The sequence below is a fragment of the Hippocampus bargibanti genome, linkage group LG07 (assembly GCF_051943395.1).
Source record: "Hippocampus bargibanti isolate YZ-2025 linkage group LG07, ASM5194339v1, whole genome shotgun sequence".
Taxonomy (NCBI): Eukaryota; Metazoa; Chordata; class Actinopteri; order Syngnathiformes; family Syngnathidae; genus Hippocampus; species Hippocampus bargibanti.
In genome coordinates, this window is record NC_142740.1 from 21,688,290 (window position 1) to 21,707,687 (window position 19,398).

General features: G+C 40.5%; 1 protein-coding gene across 1 annotated transcript in view; it reads left to right on the forward strand.

The window, feature by feature from the left end:
- rnf13 (ring finger protein 13) overlaps positions 1 to 19,398 on the forward strand; it is a 43,172-nt gene that overhangs the window by 20,886 nt on the left and 2,888 nt on the right. Inside the window, exons 5-9 of the mRNA XM_089000808.1 lie at positions 7,250 to 7,337; positions 8,996 to 9,086; positions 9,155 to 9,260; positions 9,458 to 9,551; positions 18,376 to 18,456. Of these exons, the coding sequence (XP_088856934.1) occupies positions 7,250 to 7,337; positions 8,996 to 9,086; positions 9,155 to 9,260; positions 9,458 to 9,551; positions 18,376 to 18,456 (460 nt within the window). The remainder of the gene's footprint in view (positions 1 to 7,249; positions 7,338 to 8,995; positions 9,087 to 9,154; positions 9,261 to 9,457; positions 9,552 to 18,375; positions 18,457 to 19,398) is intronic.

Consider the following 19,398-nt stretch of genomic DNA (forward strand, 5'->3'; position numbering starts at 1 on the left):
GGTTGTGTTTTGTGTTTATGTAACATTTCAAAAGTCACTTGAGACAATAACACAATGATTTATCAGATAAGCTAAAAAACAGCTTGGGGGCCCAACCCAGCAAAATAATGATCTTACAAATCATAAAGTTTACTTCATCAAGGAAAACAGATGTTTTCATTAAATTAAATGATACCGTGATCTAGAACTCTAGCAAGTTTTAACATGTCATTCTGTCCATTGAAAGTGTGTCTGCCGGGCAAAAAAAAAAGTGCTTTAGCATATCTTCGCTATGGGAGTGGCATTGTTACTTCCTGCTCGGCTCTTTATCGTCAGATCAAAGATTTGAGACGCTTTGGCTGACAAAGGTGTGGCTTGGCTACAGGGCCAATTTTCCGCACCAGTTTAATCTGTTTGGTTGTAGAAACGATACGAATCTTCTTTTAGCAATCTAAGTTAACCATTGTCCTCTCACCTTTTATTAAGATATATTTTTTTTTACGATATGAAACTTCATCTTACAGTGTGGACTTGTAGGAAGGCAAATTCTGTTCATGCTGCACTGACCTGCACAGCCCTGGAGCTATGCACAATAACAAACACACACATACAGACCTTGCTTTTATTAACGCGATGATCTTGGTTCCTACACGCGCTCACTCAGTCTCATGACTGAGTATGACTACGGCTGACTGGATGAGTGACTCGTGGATTGTTTAAGGGTGCTGATTCTCCAAGTTGTGGCAATAAACAGCACAGTCTGCCCGCATGGGTTTGCGGACGCACATGCACGCACACGCACGCACTCACATAAGTATTGCCAAATACATGTCTTATATGAGAACATATGTATGTGCATTTGTCCCCTAAATATACATTTTTACAGCATATTTTGTTCTCTTAGATTATGCCATGCAGTCAAAACGAGTCCTTTGGTATGACGTCATACGCAGCTGAACCTATAGCATTTTTATTTAATGTTACCAAGGTGTGAGATTTGACATTTCCATGCATCATTAAAGGAGGAAAACCTCTTTTACATGCGATTAACTCATTCACTGCCAGGCGTGCAAAAATGTGTCAACGCCAGTGCCAGGGTTTTTGTCATTGTCACTTGAACTCCAGGATCCACAGAATATTGAGTTTTACAACTACATAAACATTCAATACAGCATTAGAAACCTTAGTGGTATTTAGAAACCTATAATGGTATGGGTCTGGAGTTATATGAGCTTGAAATGAGGGTGGCTGTCCAAAATACAATGCAATATTGGTTTATATATGGATTTAACAACAGCCGAAGCTGGAACAAAGTGCTAACATGGAAAAAAGGGAAATGCTGCCCCCTTGTGGAAAGGAAAAAATATTGCCAGAGGCCATGGCCACTGCTTTATCGGCAGCAAGAAAAAACAAAACCCGAACCAATTTGGGAATGATGCTCGACGTCATATTTTTAATTCCAGAATAAATTTGTGAATGGCAGTGAATGAGTTAAGATGTATAGCGCATAGATTCTGCACACATGTGTGTTGGGACAAACCAACGACAGTGAATGATCTATTTTGACAGCCAATACAATAATGGTTATGATCGATTCTCTCCATTAACGTGGTGGTGCCGGCCACATTAAAGTGTGTTGCAGATCTCCGTGGTTACACAGCACACAAAATAATCAGTTCTCACGGTGTAAAATAACTTTGCAGCTGTGAAGGATTATCATTGAACTGGACTCCTCCCTATAGTTTGCAGGTTTATTGAACTCTTTATCTAATCAGTCATCTGGACCTTGTAGCTACAAACCATAGCAAATTCTTCTGAAACCTATTAAGGAAAATGTTGGTTTATGAGGAAAACTTGGGAAAAAGACAAGGGAGGTAAGGAAAAGAGGCAGGATGGTGGTAAGATTCAAATATTGGCTTGGCACAACGAAGGTATCGTGAAAAAAAGATAACAAAATACATCATAAATATATACAAACATTCTTTGTGATGTGCGCATACCAATTTTGTCAAGACGATTTGAACTCACTGAGCTGCAATATCATAGGTTTGTGCCTATTTAATAATAATAATACATTTCATTTCGCCTCTCAAAAATCTCAAGGACACTTTACAGTCACGGTACAGTCTGCGGGTGAGTAGCGGCAGCCACACACGCCAGCGTTCACTCAACCCGGAAGTAACATAAAGTAAAAAAAAAAAAAAAAAACTAAATAACAAATACAGTAAAGTCTCGTTATATCGATATCGGATATATCGATAGTCCCGGTTATATCGATACTATTTCTAGGCACGCACGGGGAAAATTACATGCAAACAGGGTCGTATATATCGATAGTCCCGGCTATATCGATATTTTTTCGGACTCCCTTGAATATCGATATAACGAGACTTTACTGTAATATGACAACACAAAGACACAGAGAGTCATTCATGTCTACATGCCTCGACACCAAATACAGTAATTCAAGCAAATGAGTTTGGTCAAATTAAGTATTATAATATTCTAATCAATTTTGCTGTTTAAATATGAATTTGAACATTCACTATAATGTGATGAGACTTTTTTTGTTTCGGTGGTTCGCATAATATTCAACAAGAGACGAGACAAATGTATTTTTAAAGGCAATCTTATGTGCTGCAGGTAAATAAAATAATCAAAATGTCAATTCAATATCATTACTCAGCACTTATTTAAAATTGTAAATATTAGCACAAAAAACTACCGTTAAAGTACATTCCTACAGTTACTGAGAAGCAACAGTGAGTTCGTAATAAAACCTACACGTGGTGCACTTGATTCCTACAATATTGTTGGGGGATGCATTTGCATGTTAAATCACATATTGTGATATTGTACACCATTCATGCACATATTTGAATGAGTAGATCAGCTGTAGCATTTTGATGTCAATATAACACACAGTCAAGCACAGTATATGAGTCGAGAGAATTTGAGCGGAATGAGGATAAGGGAGGGATTTTGATCCTATGGCAGAACAAAATAGGGCATGAGGCAACCTGCTTTTGCTGCTGCCCTGCATCGAGGCCAAGATCATGTTAGGAAAAATTTGCCGTTATCATTGACACGCACACACACACCGAGTTGATGTGGCAATGGCCAATGATGCCATCAGTGGTCTATTTCTACACAGGTGTTGTTTAGAAGAGTGGAAAAGGCAGTTACTCTGCAAGATGGCATATTTATTGCACCTTTTGTCTTAAACCTTTTTTTGTTGAGTATGTTTATGGTATCCATATAGTAAATCTATCTATAGGTCCAAGTTGTCTAGTTTATACACATACACAAGTCCACAGATGCTGTTATGAGGTACATGACAGATCTTTTCAAAAATTGACAAAAAACATTTTAAAACAGTAAAAAATTTGGATGCTCCAAATTTTTGTGGTTTGTTAGAGATTTACGGCAGGCAGTCATCATCCAAGTGGGGTAGAGTAACTTTTGATATCTGTCCACTGAAGTGACCGCCGTACCATTAAAGGACAACCGACGTCACTTTTTTGTTTCTTAACTGACATCAGAAAAACGTTTTATAGCATCTAAAATACCCAAAACACGCAGTATGATATTTTATTCAAATGCAAAACACCAATAAAAATGACTTAAAGTGTCCAAAATCTGCAAAAAATTGAGCTGCGAATTGGGCATTTTCAGAAAGTCCCGCCCCCAGTTCGTGACGTCACACCAAGACGTCTTGCATTGCTGGAGAATCAAAACAATGGCTTCAGATTCGGAGAATATGCTTTCTTGTTACACATCCAGTTATGAATATGATTCAAATAGTTCTGAAGAGGAAAGCATACATGTTTGCAATTAATTAGTCTTTCCGTGTCATTTTGAGGCATCTGGACTGCAATGTAGCGTCCCAGAAAAGAGGCAGAAAATGGCGACCAAGCTCCCTGTGAGGAATTAATCAGCCCGTTTCCACAGGCTGATAAATTCCTTATATGGAGCTTGGTTGCCCTCTTCTGGCTCTTTTTGGTGCAACATGACATTTTCAGTCCAAACAAGCAAAGCAAAATGCATTGCCGTGATGGAAGGACTGCTACAATGTGTCCTTTTTTCGGTCAGGGGTGTTCCTTCAGTGACGTCACGTACGGACTCGTCACCAACTCAAAAACAAGACTTCCGGAATATTCAGCGCGAGTCTTAAAACATAAAATATAGCTATATGCGGTGGAATCTTTGTAAAATACGCTCAGTAGAAGTCATTTGAAGCCATTTTACAAATTATGGACACAACTTGTTCTGAGACGGCGGTTGTCCTTTAAGGGTTACCCTGCCTCTTGCAATCAAACTGGCTTCAGTGAAAATTTATCTTTTCCTGTCTGTTGGCTTTCTCCATGCAGTATTTTGGTTCATTGACACAAAGATATGGCTGTTCTTTTTTTGTTGTCTTACATCCAACGTCTGTGTTAGTTTGGCTCGACTTCATAGCAGATGGACGAAGACTGGCTAAAGGCCTGAATATATAGCAATGAATAACTGCTTGGGAATCAGGTCATTCTGTCAAACCCTACAAACAACGCCTTATGTGTAGTTTGACAATGCTTAGAATTGTATATGAATTTCACATCTTCTGAACTGGAGTTTCCTGCAAATAAATTGTGTGCTAACTTAACACTAACATAATGTATCTACGATATGATAGTCTGCAAAATGGAAGAGCACCAATACAGAAATGCGACATAGCGTTGAGACTCCCACCCGTGCTATTTTTCCCCCATCTGCGAACTTCCTCTTGTCATTTACTTATTCTCTCACTTCTGCTCTACTTTTTGAGCCCCCCCCCACCCTCTTTCAGTCTCAGGCATGTATCATATGTCCATATCTCTGCAGAGGCCAAATTCCTCTTGCTCAGAGTGCACAAATGGCGCTTTTGTAATCCAGTGACTGATAAAAGACAATATGTTGTGCAAATGAACATTCTCTGTCAGTGTTTCGTCGGAGGGAATTGAATCTTGACGCGGTCCCTGAATCAACGTGCTGTTAAGAGTGCTGAAGTCAGCTGTACTTATCAAAATGCGCAGACACACACACTCACACATCCAGAATTGTGCACGTGTCCCTCATCCACACAGCATGCACAGTGGCCATTGATGCATTTAAACAAAACACACACACACACACACATGCAGTCAGTCACACTGTCTCAACTGCAATAAACACCGCTTCACATATGCGCGCACGTTCATAGAATTGCGATGACATGGCTCAAACAAAAGGCAGGACTGTTCTGCCTCAGCTTCTAACCGTGTCTTTGTTGGTGCGTCACAGGTCTAAATGGATTGACTTTCATCACAGTAAAGGCATTTTACACAGAGAAAACACCCGGTCCATAAAAAATAAAATAAAAATCAATTCAAAAGACACTTAACTCATTCACGGCCATTCACGAATGTATTCAGGAATTGAAAATATGACGTCAAGCGCCATTCCCGAATTTGTTTTGGTTTTGTTTTTTCATCCTTGGGTGCCGTTAAAGTGCTAGTCATGGCCTCTGGCAATGTTTTTTTTTCTTTTCCACAAGGGGGCAGCATTTCCCTTTTTCCATATTAGGGCTTTGTTCCCGCTTCAGCTGTTGTGAAAGCGCTCTATATAAACCAATATGTATCTATTGCATTGTATTTTGGACAGCCACCCTCATTTCAAGCTCATATAACTCCAGACCCATATCATTTAGGAGTTAACTCTTTTTTTTCTGATGAAAGAAGTCTAAGGTTTCTAACGCTGTATTGAATGTCTATGTAGTCCTAAAAGTCAATATTCTGTGGGTCCTGGAATTCAAGTGACAATGACAAAAACCCTGGCACTGGTGGGGCCGCATTTTTGCACATGTCTGGCAGTGAATGAGTTAAATAGGTGAAGTGTGGGAAATGATGATGACATACAAGAATCAAAGGTTCGAGGTCTTTGGCCATGAAGATTCTAGTTTAAAAATATCCGTTTTTCCCCCGATTCACTTTATCCTCATATCGGTAGCGGAGGGGTGCTGGAGCCTATCCCAGCTGTCTTCAGTTAGTCGGCAGGGGACACCCTGAACTTGTTACCACTCTATCGTTGGGCACACAGAGATGAACAACTACCCGCACTCACACCTAGAGACAATTTTGAATGATCCATTGACCTGTCACACATGATTTCAGAATGTGGGAGGAAACTGGAGTAACAGGGGAAAACCCACACAGGGCTGGGGAGTCATGCACACTCCACTCAGTAAAGCCGCAGCCGGGATCGAACCGGTACCTCTGCACTATGACGTCTACATGCTAACCCGTTGTCCGCCACGCCTCCCTCACTTAGTCACTGCAGGACCACAAGCCATTCCAAGATTAGTTTGTGACATCCTCTTTCCTTGTAAACATCTGTTGTCAGCAGCCCGACAATAGCTGAACAGGATGCCGTAGCTTCTGTTCCGAATGGGAGCCCCACGCATGGAAGGGATCGTCATGACAGTGCGATTCATACAGCTTCCTGCACATTCATGACGCAGCAAGCGTTCCTTCCGCTGGGAGGACCACCAAGCAACTTTTTAAAAATACAAGTCACATTTTTAATGACGCAACCCACTCCGAACAACAATCTGTCAAATACTTTATACAGCCATTTTGTATTGAAAGTATTGGGACAAACAGGAAAACGTTATCATTCAGCAGGTTTGTCGATTATTCCAAAAGACTTTAATCAGAGGAAATACTCAAATACTGCTGTCTAAAATACAATGCAGTTTTCCCAAAGCATTATGACCAAAAAGGTGGTGCCTTTACAACAACTACTGTACTGTTTGTTTTTCTACTTAATTCCTTTCATAACTTTGCTGCTGTAATTTGGGAATGTCTCCACTGCGAGACAAATAAAGGTTTTCTTCTCATTCTTACTATATACAGCAAGTTCAAAGCCAATGGAATTCTTTACTGCACATGTCAAAGCCTTGTGGGTAAAAAATAAATTAAAAAGTGCATGTCTCATGAACGTCTCCTGGGGGTTTCAGAGGGACATGTATGGGCAAGTTGAGTGTTTATTATATCAGAGTGAATGCTCTGGGCCTTGGGTGTGTATAAACCAAGCACGTTGTTTCTTGCACAGACTCTTAGGGAATGGGCTGCCTGCATCATTCTCGACATTAGCAATACATATGGCTGATTTAAGCTCTCTAGTTTAACCTTCACTTCAAGTGAAGCACCGTGCATACTTATCAAAGCAAATTGATGAATCTGCTAAATATGAGACAAATGTTTTCTTCTCCCAGGTACTCAATGCACAGAAAGCTGGGTTCAAGGCGGCCATCGTTCACAATGTGAACTCTGATGACTTGATCAGCATGGGCTCCAACGATCGTAAGTTTACTCATGCCAACGTCTATATAACCATGCACCATAGCTGTCGGCTTACCAAGCCCGATGACGCTTGACTTGAGGAATCCCTGTCAAGTCCCGGGATGTTTCTTGGAATGTTCTGATACCTTGCAGAGGCTGAGCATAGCCTACTTTAGTCCCAGTGAAAGTGTCCCCTGTCCTCACTTAGAACGGTGCACCACAGTCATAAATCATTGTGAAGGTGCTTTTTTTTCGCCATGTTGCAGAACTGCCAAGCATGTTTCTTCTTGTTTCTGTGTTGAGACCTGCCACATTTAGCCGAACATCTCTTGGTATTTTCTGATTGTGAAGCGCCTGTGATTGCTGCAAAATCATGTGCAGTAGCTTGGTCAGATGTGCAGTAACATGGACGACATATGTTTTCCCTTCGGAGGGCCATTGTGCCTCAAACCAAATGAAAAAAGTCAATAATTGTTAAATCAACTGTGGTTTAAGTTATTCTAATGTAGGGTTTAATTACAACAAAATGCTTACAATATGTCTCCTATTTATGAAAAAGGAAAATTTTCAATTTTGGTTTTAGCAAGCATGCAAGTTGACAATTTTGATTTGCTTCAGCCGGCCTCATAAAATTACACGATGGGCCAAATTTGGCTGCCAGGCCTTGACTTTGACGCCTGCAGACAAGCCAGCTTTTTAAAATCATATTCAAGCTTGGCAACATTTGATAAGTGCGCTATAAATGGCAATTGTATCTTTAATTTTGATTTTATGTCCAATAGATTGAACCCCATTCAGGTGGAGGATTTTAAGTACTTGGGGTCAACTGTCCAGAGCAATGGAGAGTGTGGAAAAGAGGTGAAGAAGCGTGTCCAGGCAGGCTGGAGCGGCTGGAGAAAAATGTCAGGTGTGATGTGTGATAGAAGGGTTTCAGCTAGGATGAAAGGAAAACTGTATAAAACAGTGAGACCAGCCATGATGTTTGGACTGGAAACAGTGCCGCTGAAGAAAAGACAGGAAGCAGAGCTGGAGGGAGCAGAGCTGAAGATGTTGAGGTTTTATTTGGGAGTGACCAGGTTGGATAGGATCAGGAATGAGTCCATTAGAGGGACAACTCATATTAGAGGCTTTGGAGAGAAAGTCAGAGAGGCCAGACTGAGATGGTTTGGACATGTCCAGAGGAGAGAGAGTGACTATATCGGGAGAAGGATGCTGAGTCTTGAACTGCCAGGCAGGAGACCGAGAGGAAGACCGAAGAGGAGGTTTATGGATGTGCTCAAAGAGGACATGAAAGTAGCTGGTGTGAGAGAAGAGGATGCACAAAACCGGGATAGATGAGGACATTGATTCGCTGTGGCGGCCCCTGAAGGGAAAAGCCGAAAGGAAAAGAAGAGATTGAACCCCATTCAAGAGTATGTCTTATACATTCAGATTACTTCACAATAATACCAGGCAGCCAAACTGAGCCATCCGGGAGAGAAATCCTATGGCCTTTGCCATAAAAATTCACTTGGGATTGGTGAAACATGGCTGTCAATTCAATGCATGGAGGGAGCCACGCACCACTTGCTACCCCAATCATGACTGTATTAAAACAAGGCTTCATACAGAACAACTAATCGGATGAAGTTAAATGGGCTTTAAGTCATGATTTTTTTTCTTCTGTTTTTTGTTTGTAGTCGACATAATGAAGCAGATTGATATTCCCTCTGTGTTTGTAAGTGAAGACACTGCAAACTCTTTGAAAGAAGACTACCTGTTTGACAAAGGGTAAGTTGATGTTAAGCATGCAGAAAAGGAATTTTACCAGTTTTTGCGGCTCACTCATTTTGTTTCAGGGGCCGTGTGATCCTCATGCCAGATTTCAGTCTTCCGTTGGAATACTACTTGATCCCCTTCCTCATCATCGTTGGAATCTGCCTCATCCTCATTGTTGTCTTCATGGTACGTCTGTTATTCACATTCTGAGTTGGAACAAAGATTATCCAATAGATCAGACTGTATGAAGTCATGCATCTGCAGTGTATTGGTCCACCTTGCACTGACTTAGACCTCATGTACTCTAACCTGACTACACTACTACAGCACGAGGATATATAATAAAAAAGCAACAGAGACCTTTCCGATTTTATTGTCGCCAGATCACAAAGTTTGTCCAAGATCGGCACAGGGCTCGGAGGAGTCGCCTCCGTAAAGATCAGTTAAAGAAGCTGCCAATCCACAAGTACAAAAAAGGTAAGTGTCTGTACTGTTTTTTTCCTGCAGGTATGATAAAGACTGATCTCTATACCACATGTGCTTTCTCACCATTTGACCCAGATGAGCGTGATAGCAATGCACTCCGACATATCATTTTTCCATTTTGGGGCTAATCGGATTATTATCCTCTCAAAGGTTTTTTTTTCTTTTAAAGCGGTCCTTGGGTGATCAGAGGTATTCCAAGTGGAGAGTGGACACATGACTGGTGGTTAAGAATGTATTGTCGGGACAAACTGTGAGGGAGCAAAGTAGTTTCTCGCTGTTGAGTGGATTGAACAGCCGAGTTGTTTGGTGACACGATAGCCACACTTTTACTTTTTTCCTCACTGGTTGATCACAGTACAGCTCAAGTAAGCACTGATGTGTTAGCTATGTAAACAGAAAGCATAGCAACCATACCAGCAAGACTGTGTCATTTGCCCATCCATCAAGTAAAACAATAAGCGGCCATATGTTTGATGACATTCTCGCTTCCAAATATTCTTTTGTGGTAATCTTTTTTTTTTCAGTTCTCCTGTGTATTTTCTTCCCATTCATTCTTTCAAAGCGATTCATTGTATTTCTCTAATTACAGTTTAGACCTGGTGAAGCAGCATGTGGCCTGTTGTCCATGTTTATTTTTACGCTCTCTCTTCCAAGGGACTGGCAATTGTATAATCAGTCTGCAGGGATAATTACTAAATGGTTACCCAACTAACATCATTACCAAAGTGATTCTTAGCTTCTGTTAAAAAAAAAAAAACAAGATTCTAGCTGAAAAATGTTTTTCTTGTTCTTCAAAAATGTTCAAATATGGTTTTTGGTAACTACACAGTGTTAGGGCAATTTGCTACACGAACACATTCTTAACATCTATTGTCACTTTCAATATCTACACTTTAGTATACTTACTTTTGGTTTGATTGTAAGCTCCCACTTCTAGATAGTTTGTGGCTGATAGGGTCTTTTAAACAATATCCCCATTATCTGAATGCCCCTCTCTCGCTCTCTCTCTCTTCTTCTTCCTCTTGGCTCTTCTCTCCCCTGCCTGCCCCTATCGGGCTGGGCAGTCACATTTTCTATGCCGTCCCAAAGATTAAAGAATCTTTTTGTTTTTACTTTTGATTTCTGCTTCATTAATAAATTCCATAACAGATAGTATATTAGTCGAATATATTATTATTAAAAAGTAATCTCGTTTACTTATGACGTGAATCTTAAATCCAATGAATGATATCCACTAAAATATCTACCAAACTGGACCTGTTTGTTTAAAACAAGGTGATCAAAAGGCAATCTGAACTCCACAGAAGAAAATGAAGCGTCAGAGGTGAAACTCCTGTAATCAGGATATTGCTTTGAATTTTATTTGGGTTTAATATCACAGTGACTTTTAGAATAGACTACAACGGTCTGGCTACTTCCCATCCCTGCAGGGGATCTTTTAAAAGTGAGTCGCTTTATAAGGAGCTCCCTTGTAAATTTTCAAACTGTGGAGGTTGTGAGCCATGCTGCTCCTTCCCACATGAGCCAAATGTAGTCTGTGGTTCCTTAGATTGTAGTTTAGGTACATCATGAGTGCTCAGTGACTTCCTGCCTAGGTTTGATGAGACTGCTGAGTGGCACAGTTTTTTTTTTTTTTTTTTTTTTTTTTGGGGGGGGGGGGGGGGGGGTAGCAGTCCTGCTAGTTGAATCAGACAGTATTGGATGACAGGAAGGAGACACAAATGTGTACCGAATTACATTTAGAGTTGGCTTACTTCGAAGCAAATCAAATGATGACTTAAGAGTAGATAGCCCCCCACTCCCACCGAGCAATTGGGTGGAATTTATGAGTTGGTGCTTACATTTATTTGATAAAGACTGTTAGAGGAGTCAGCTTTTTGAAAACATATGAAGCAAAACAGGAATTAGCCATTGAAAAGCAAAAGGTTTGAGAGAGCCTTTGCTATTATCAACATCCAATGAAAATGTACTTTTGTATTCCTCTTTTTATCACATCTGTTTAGAACTGTCATTATGACAGTAGTACATGAATAAATACTATCTGCGGAGTCGTAAAAAACAGTAATTTAGCCCCATCTTGTACCTAAAATTTGTTTTTTGTAATCACCGCGCAAAAAAATATCTGAGTTGGCTGTTGTTGACTGCACTCGCAGGCCCGCTACCTCGGCTTTATGCTCTTTGTTGAAAAATAGCTTTGATAACTGAAACAAAAAAAACATCTCTTCTTTGACAACAACTGTCCACATGACGACGGAACAAAAGTATGAACAAGAAGGAATTGGATAGATCCCGAGACATAATGAACGCAAACACATCAGTTGCCATTTAAGGCAGAGGGTGCTTGGGCAGTTGAGAGGGATTCAGAACCGGTACTAATTTGTAATTGATTGTATGCTTCATAAAATTTCGTGTTAAATCAAGATAACAAAACAGTCATGTGATCAACTAGGACTGAACAGTTAAGCGAATTAAAATCAACATTGCATTATAGCATAAGGTTGCAATTTCAAAGAAAAATAAGGGCTTCATTTTGCTGTATAAATATAGAAGATTTTTTTCTATATGGTGTGACGACAGCACTGTGGTCGATCGGTTAGCACGTTTGCCTTACAGTGCACACAGTAGGGTTTGATTTGGCATTCTTGTGTGGAGTTTGCATATTCTCGCTCCATGTGTCTGGGTGGGCTTTCTACGGGAATTTCATCCGATTTCCTCCTATATTCCAAAAATGTGCATTGCAGGCTGATTAAATGCTCTAAAATCTAAATTGTCCCTTGGTGTGGGCGTGAGCGCCAATGGTTGTTTGTCTGTGTGTGCCACAGCGATTGACTGGCAACCGTTTCAGCGTATCGCCTGTCTTGTGCCCGAAGACAGCTGGCATCAATTCCAATATGCCCGTGACCCTGTGACAATAAAAGGATTAGCAAATGGATAGATAGATTAAAAAAGATACATTTATTGCTTCAGCATTGTAGTCCTCTTCTTTGCATATCATCATTTCATGAAAAATACAGGATATATGAGAAGAGGACCTTCAAGAATCATTCATTTTTCATTATCGTTCCATCCTTCCCACAGCAGAGGAGATGTTGGCTTGGCTTGTTAACGACACAACTGCTACCTTACTTTTGCTAATGCTGCTATCTTATTGAATCTAGATATGCATTCTGTATAACTACCTGTCACGAGTGTACATTGCGGGCTCTTCGAATTTGGATGCTCTATTGAATAACACTTTTGTACGTCCAACAAAAGAATGAAGAGTTTAATTTTCACACTGCACTTCCAAAAAAATCGGCAAAATAGACAGTGTCACATTTCCATAAATGGTGTACAGTCCGAAGATGAACGTCTATAGAGTCTGTGTAATTGGTGCACAATAGCATCGTGAGACATAGGATCTGCGTCAATACACGGGGTTATGTAACAGCAGCTGCCGCGCCTGTCAGCGTTGCGCTGCCATTTTGATATCTATGGTTGCAGTGTGATTGCAAGGCCTTGCATCATCCGGGCTCACCTTTAGTGTCAGCCCAATCGGTGGACAGAATCAGCAACTTCTGTTTGTAGCATGAGCTCGTGGCACATATTTGAAATCACTTCCCTCCCCATTTCTTAAACCCTGACCTCTATCTTGGCGATTCCCACACACACACACAGACTCGCAATGAACAGAGCAGCTGCAGTGTTTCACGACATGGACATAGAGCAGCGCTCTGATTCAGCGACACATTACACACTTCTTCCACTGAGTCTCCTCGCTCGCAGGCTTCACACTCCTCATCTGAAGTTCAGTGGGACAGCTGAGCTCTTAGGAGAGATGAGAACGCTGCCGCAAGGCTAGCTGAAGAAGGGGGGGGGGGGGGGGACTATGTGGTTTTTATTAGTCTGTTTTCAGGAATGCTAGGAATTTTAGATGTGGCCAAAATGTTTTTTGAGAGTACCCAGGGAGGAAAGAACAACTTTTTGGCAATTTAAAGCACATTAATAGGTAAGGCAAACTGTTCTAATGAGCTCCAATTAAATAGTATGCAAAAAATATCTCCATATGCAGTATTTAATAATTCACATAACGTTACTATCGGGGAACCATACACTATCATATTTGCATGTACGAGTGTTTCGGCACGCTGAGTATAATTCCATTCCTGTCCTTAAAAAAAAAAAGACACCAGACCAGTTTGTCGAGTCTTAAAAAAGCCCGCGCAAGTTTCATGAATATCAACTTGCTGTATTTGTCTTTGGGTGGTTAGGTTTGCAGATGGGAAAATGCAATGTTTGCACACGACACGCATGGATAATTGAATCCCCAAAACGCGGAAACAATTAATTATTAACAATTCTCTCATAGTCCCTCATATAGGTAGAAAAATAGTTAAATAAGTGAATATCGATATTTGGGATATTATTGTGGTTGTAGTTGTGATTTCAGAATCAGAATCAGAATCAGAATACCTTTATTCGTCCCGCAATGGGGAAATTTGCATTTACATTGGTATTGAACGTTTTTGTACCAAGACATGTTATCTTTAAAAATAAAACCTTTTGTAGCAGTCTCAACATTCTTATTTTTGTAAAGTAAAAACAACTCATATAATAAAGGTCTTATAACGGATTTTACAAGGTTACTGTCTGCACATACATCAAAAAAATTGTAATTTATGGCTGTTATTTACACCATTACAGAGAGGTAGGACATTTGTTGGTGAAAGGTCTTTACACAAATACATAGTCCATAAATTAATCACAATGCTTTATTCAAGTCAATGGTCAATGTGGCTCTGTGCCCCATATGTCATCTGAAGTTCTTGATAACAAAGCCAAAATTATCAAAATATCAAAAAACAAATAATCTGAAGACGTTATGGTGGACAACCTCGATGCCTTTGTGAATTGAGTTATAGTACCCACTTAGTTACTTCAGCCACCACGACTGATTCTGAAGGCAGCAGCAAAACGTAGGAGCTGAAATTTGGACAAAAACATCTGACATACGAAACAGAAGCGGTGCCAGCAAGAGAAATGTTACAAAATACAATACAATACTTGGCTTACAAGAAATAAACTACTATACTATATAATTAAGTCGTTTTATTTACCTTTCTGATGGTCGATGTAGTTGCCTCTTGATGATATCCGAGTGAAGTTGCCATGCTTTCTCAGCGATAATATCGTCACTCACACTGTCCCCTGCTAGCTGCTTTTTGTTAATCCAAATTAACAGAAGTTTTTTCGACCTCTTCTATTGCCTGAGACCGTTGCTTAGACAACACAGAAACACCCTTAGCCACACATGCACCCTTAATAGCTTCCTTGTTCTTAAGGATGTTAGCAATGGTCGACTTAGCGTAATGGTACTGGGAAGCTAATTGCACAAACACACACCTCGTTAGGTATCACTGTACTACATACAGAGCGCACTACAAATTAATGAATAATTTTCAAATTCAAAGTAAACAATAATCACTGTTATTGTAGTATACTTGGGACAGTTTGAAATCTTGGTTTGAACTTTTGCAATGATCATTGAATTTCACAAGTTTGCTTTTCTTTTGCGGCGGCCCGGTAGTCGATGGGCTAGCACACCGGCTTCACAGTACAGAGGTTGGCGGTTTGCGTCCGGTTTCCTCCCACACACCAAAAACATGCATGGCAGGAAGATTGACCACTCCAAATTGGTGTGAGTGTGAGAGTGACTGTTGTACGTCTTTGTGTGCCCTGCGATTGGCTGGCAACCAATTCAGGGTGTCCCCCGCCTCGTGCCCGAAGACAGCTGAGATAAGCTCCAGCACCCCCCGCGACCGTAATGAGGAATAAGCAGTACGGAAAATGGATGGATGAATGCATTTTCTTTTGCGGGCCGAATGAAATGATGTGGCGGGCCGGATTTGGCCTTGACTTTCACACCTGTGCCGTAAACAGTCCACATCAGGTCCGCACAACGAAACAACAAACACTATGTGACAAAAACAAATCCAAAAACAAAACAAAAAAAAACAAGGCTTCTACTCAAGTGCCACCAAATGATGACAACAGACTGTTGGGAATGAATCCATACAATTTCTTAGAACCAAAATTATAATTCCGCTTGCAATGTGTAAAATGAAATGGAAAGGTGCACAGGCAATTCAGAGGAAAACTAAGTCAGCACCTTTGACAGAATGGATGGGTGCATCTCTTCTGGTTAGCAACGTGGTTCACAAATGGCCACCGCATTTGACTCTTGAGTGGTCCTGTGGTAAATAATTGTGCTACCTGTTTTTATCATTTAGGGATAAATATGAGTATTTTGAGTTGGAGTGAATAATAATAATAATAATAATAATAATAATTTGCTGCATCACATGGTCACATGCTGTTTCATCATTCTGTGTCATCACAAAGAGGGTACAGCAAGTCCTGAAGAATGAATGTCTCTCTGTGTCTTTGTTTTGTCATATTGTCTCTATGCTGTCATATTATTTGTTATTTAGTTTTTTTTTGTTCTTTTGACTTCAAGACGGCGCCGCGAGAGTGGCTGCCTTTCCAGCAGCTCATGTATTTCGTTTTTCTACTTTCATTCCTTTCATCACTTTGCTGCTGTGAAATGTAAATTTCTCCACTGTGAGACTAATAAAGGCATATCCAATCCAATCCAATAATAAACATACAATTTAATTTCAAGTGCCTTTCAAAACACCCGAGGACACTTTCCAGTAAAAACAAAGCACACAACAATAAAACCATAAGTAAAATGATAAATAATAAAATAGCAGTTTGAACTAGACATTGAAAGCCATTTTAAACAGATGGGTTTTGAGGTGGGATTTGAAAATAGGGAGGGAGTCAATATCACGGCTATTAGGTGGAAGTGAATTCCAGAGTTTGGGAGCAGAGCGGCTGAAAGCTCTGCATCCGATTGTGGTGATACGGGCAGAGGGCACATAGAGGTGAAGGGAGGATGGCGATCTGAGGGAACGGAGATTTAAAGCAGGTCAGACAGATAGGGAGGGGCAAGGTTATGGATGGCTTTGAATGTAAACAAGTATTTTGAATTCGATCCGATGTGTAACAGGGAGCCAGTGGAGCTGCTGGAGGACAGGGGTGATGTGGTGAAAGGAGGGGGTTTTAGTGATGATCCGCGCTGAAGAATTTTGAAGGTCGCCGATTTCGGGAATGTGCTTCTGTTATTTACTTTTAACTCCACACACACACACATAAGCACCTCATCTGAAGTTGACGCTTCCATGGAGGGGACTGGATCTTTCAATTGATGGAGTTTATCGATCCTAATGTTCAAACATGAACATTAACTCATTCACTGCTGGACGTGCAAAAATGTGTCCACTCCAGTGTCAGGGCTTTCACTTGAATTCCAGGACTACATAAACATTCAATGCAGCGTTAGAAACATTAGACTGTTCTTTCATTAATTCCTAAATGATATGGGTCTGGAGTTATAAGAGCTTAAAATGAGAGTGCCTGTCCAAAATACAATGCAATATATTTGTTTATATAGCGCTTTAACAACAGCTGAAGCTGGAACAAAGGGCTGACATGGAAAAAAGGGAAATGCTGCCCCTTATGGAAACGGAAAAAAAAACATCGCCATAGGCCACGGCCAGCGCTTTATCGGAACTGAAGCAGGAAAAAACAAAACCCAAACAAATTCAGGAATGGTGCTCAACGCTACGGCATATTTTCAATTCACGAATAAATTTGTGAATGGCAGTGAATGAGTTAAAGAGTTGAGCTCAGGGGAAAGGTATTGCTAACCAAAAGAGCAGCACCTGCCAAAGCTATGAAACAAACCATTTGTGAAACAAAACTGTCAAATCATCCAATATGAGGATCTTTGTACAATTAAGTGTCTGGTAACTTTCATAAATAACTAAACACTACTTGATGTTTGGTCCACAAAGGAGGTCAATGTGAACTTGTTGCTTTTTTTTCCTTTAGGGAGGGGTGGTGGGTTTGTAATGAGCAAAATGTGACTGGAACACAGAAAACAAACTAATTTGTTAATCTATGGCCAAGAACCAGTGTTGCAAATAGTCTCATTTGTCTTGCTACTTGAACTAGGGCCTGAAAGTTTGACAATATCCGTTAAAAAGTGAAAAGTTTGCCTTTAAGTTTCAGTTGCTGACAGTGAAACAAAAAAGGAGGAAGGAGGAGGAGCGGCGGCGGTGGTTGTAACTGGGCGTCCATATAAGGTCACATGCGGCACTGGCGTAGACACCAGAGGAAAGCATACTCACTTTGAGCTTGCGTAAACAGAGCAGCTCACAAGAGTCCAACCTCCTTCAAGCCACCACTGGAAGAAAGATGGTTTGTGTGTGGGGGGGGGGTGGGGGTTCTGTGGAATTTGAAAATGGAACATGTTGGTAAATTCCTCAACTCACGTCTTTGACGGGCTTGGATGTAAAGACATTTTTGGAAGAATCAGACCAGTGCTGGAAGGAGAGTGATAAACCTTGTCTGGAGTCAATGGCAAAATCAGTTTTGGTATAAAACTGTTGTGTACTACCAAAGTAGTAGTAGTAGAAGTATTGTTAAACATGCCCATAAACACTCAAATTCACAAAAAAACATATTTGATGTTTGGACGCTTCAATTCCATTCCTCCGTCCTGTGTAGCGCTTTTCCTGGCGCTTCAATGAGCAAGAGGCGGAATGCAACGTGGACCAGTTGCCTGCCAATTGCAAGACAAAGTTTCGAATATTTTTGTTGTCAGAAGCAGCGTGAGAGTGAAAAGATTGGTATGAAAGACCTCAAACGTCTTCCCGGTTGTGTTAGTTGAGGCCATGAAGGCAATGGAAAAATGTGCTTTGTTTCTCAGGAGACAACTATGATGTGTGCGCCATCTGCCTGGACGAATATGAAGAAGGAGACAAACTGCGGGTCCTGCCATGTTCTCATGGTGAGTCCAGCCTGCCGAAACACTCAAGATGAATGAGTTTAACACTTGAGCAACCAAGTACAGTACAGTGATACCTTGGCTTACAAACGCTTTAGCTAACGAACTTTTCACCTTACGAACGTTAAATTCGCGAGAATCTTTGCATATGAACAATTTTTCGGGATACACACAGAGCGCCATAATGAGTGATGTGTTATTTGCGAATGAGCAATTGGGGCTCTTAACAAGGAGCTGCAAATCGCAGCTGACTTTTTTTGTCCCCGTCCCCAATCTTCGGATAAAGCAGCACGTGATTGGTCAAAGGCGAGGGGTGAGGGGTTACAGAAACAGAGCTATACATGAACAGAAAAGGCAGACAGAGCTTGAAATGAAAAAAAAAACAAAAGTGAAAAAAAAAACAAGTGAAGGTGACAAAATGGATATAGAACACAGTGAAATTTGGACTTTTATTGATAGTTCAAAGGCAGAGTGTAGACTGCAGAGAAAAGACAAGCAAGGGAACCAGCTATTAATGAAGTTTCTAGTGTGTCTGCCTGCATCTGTTGCTGTTGCCATATCACAACTTCCAAGATGTGCAACCCAGAGCTTCTTGAGACACTTTATGCAAAAAGCTATCCATTCCATCAAGCCATCAACAACCATCACAAAGGTAAATAAAATGACTTTTTTTATTCATTACAGTTTATTTCTTTAATTTCAATATCATAGAACATTTATTATACATAAAATAACATATTGTGTGTAGTTTTAAGGCTTATTTAGGTCAAAATTATGTTTTATGGGGACCCGGGAATGGATTATTCTAATTTTAATGGTTTCCTATGGGAAATTAATGTTTGGAATTGATGGGTTAAAAGTGTTCCTGGTTCATCGCTTTTCAGGGTGTTAGAAATGGGATGGTGAAATCAGCAGGAAGCCAGGTGTTGAACAGAATAAGTCAGT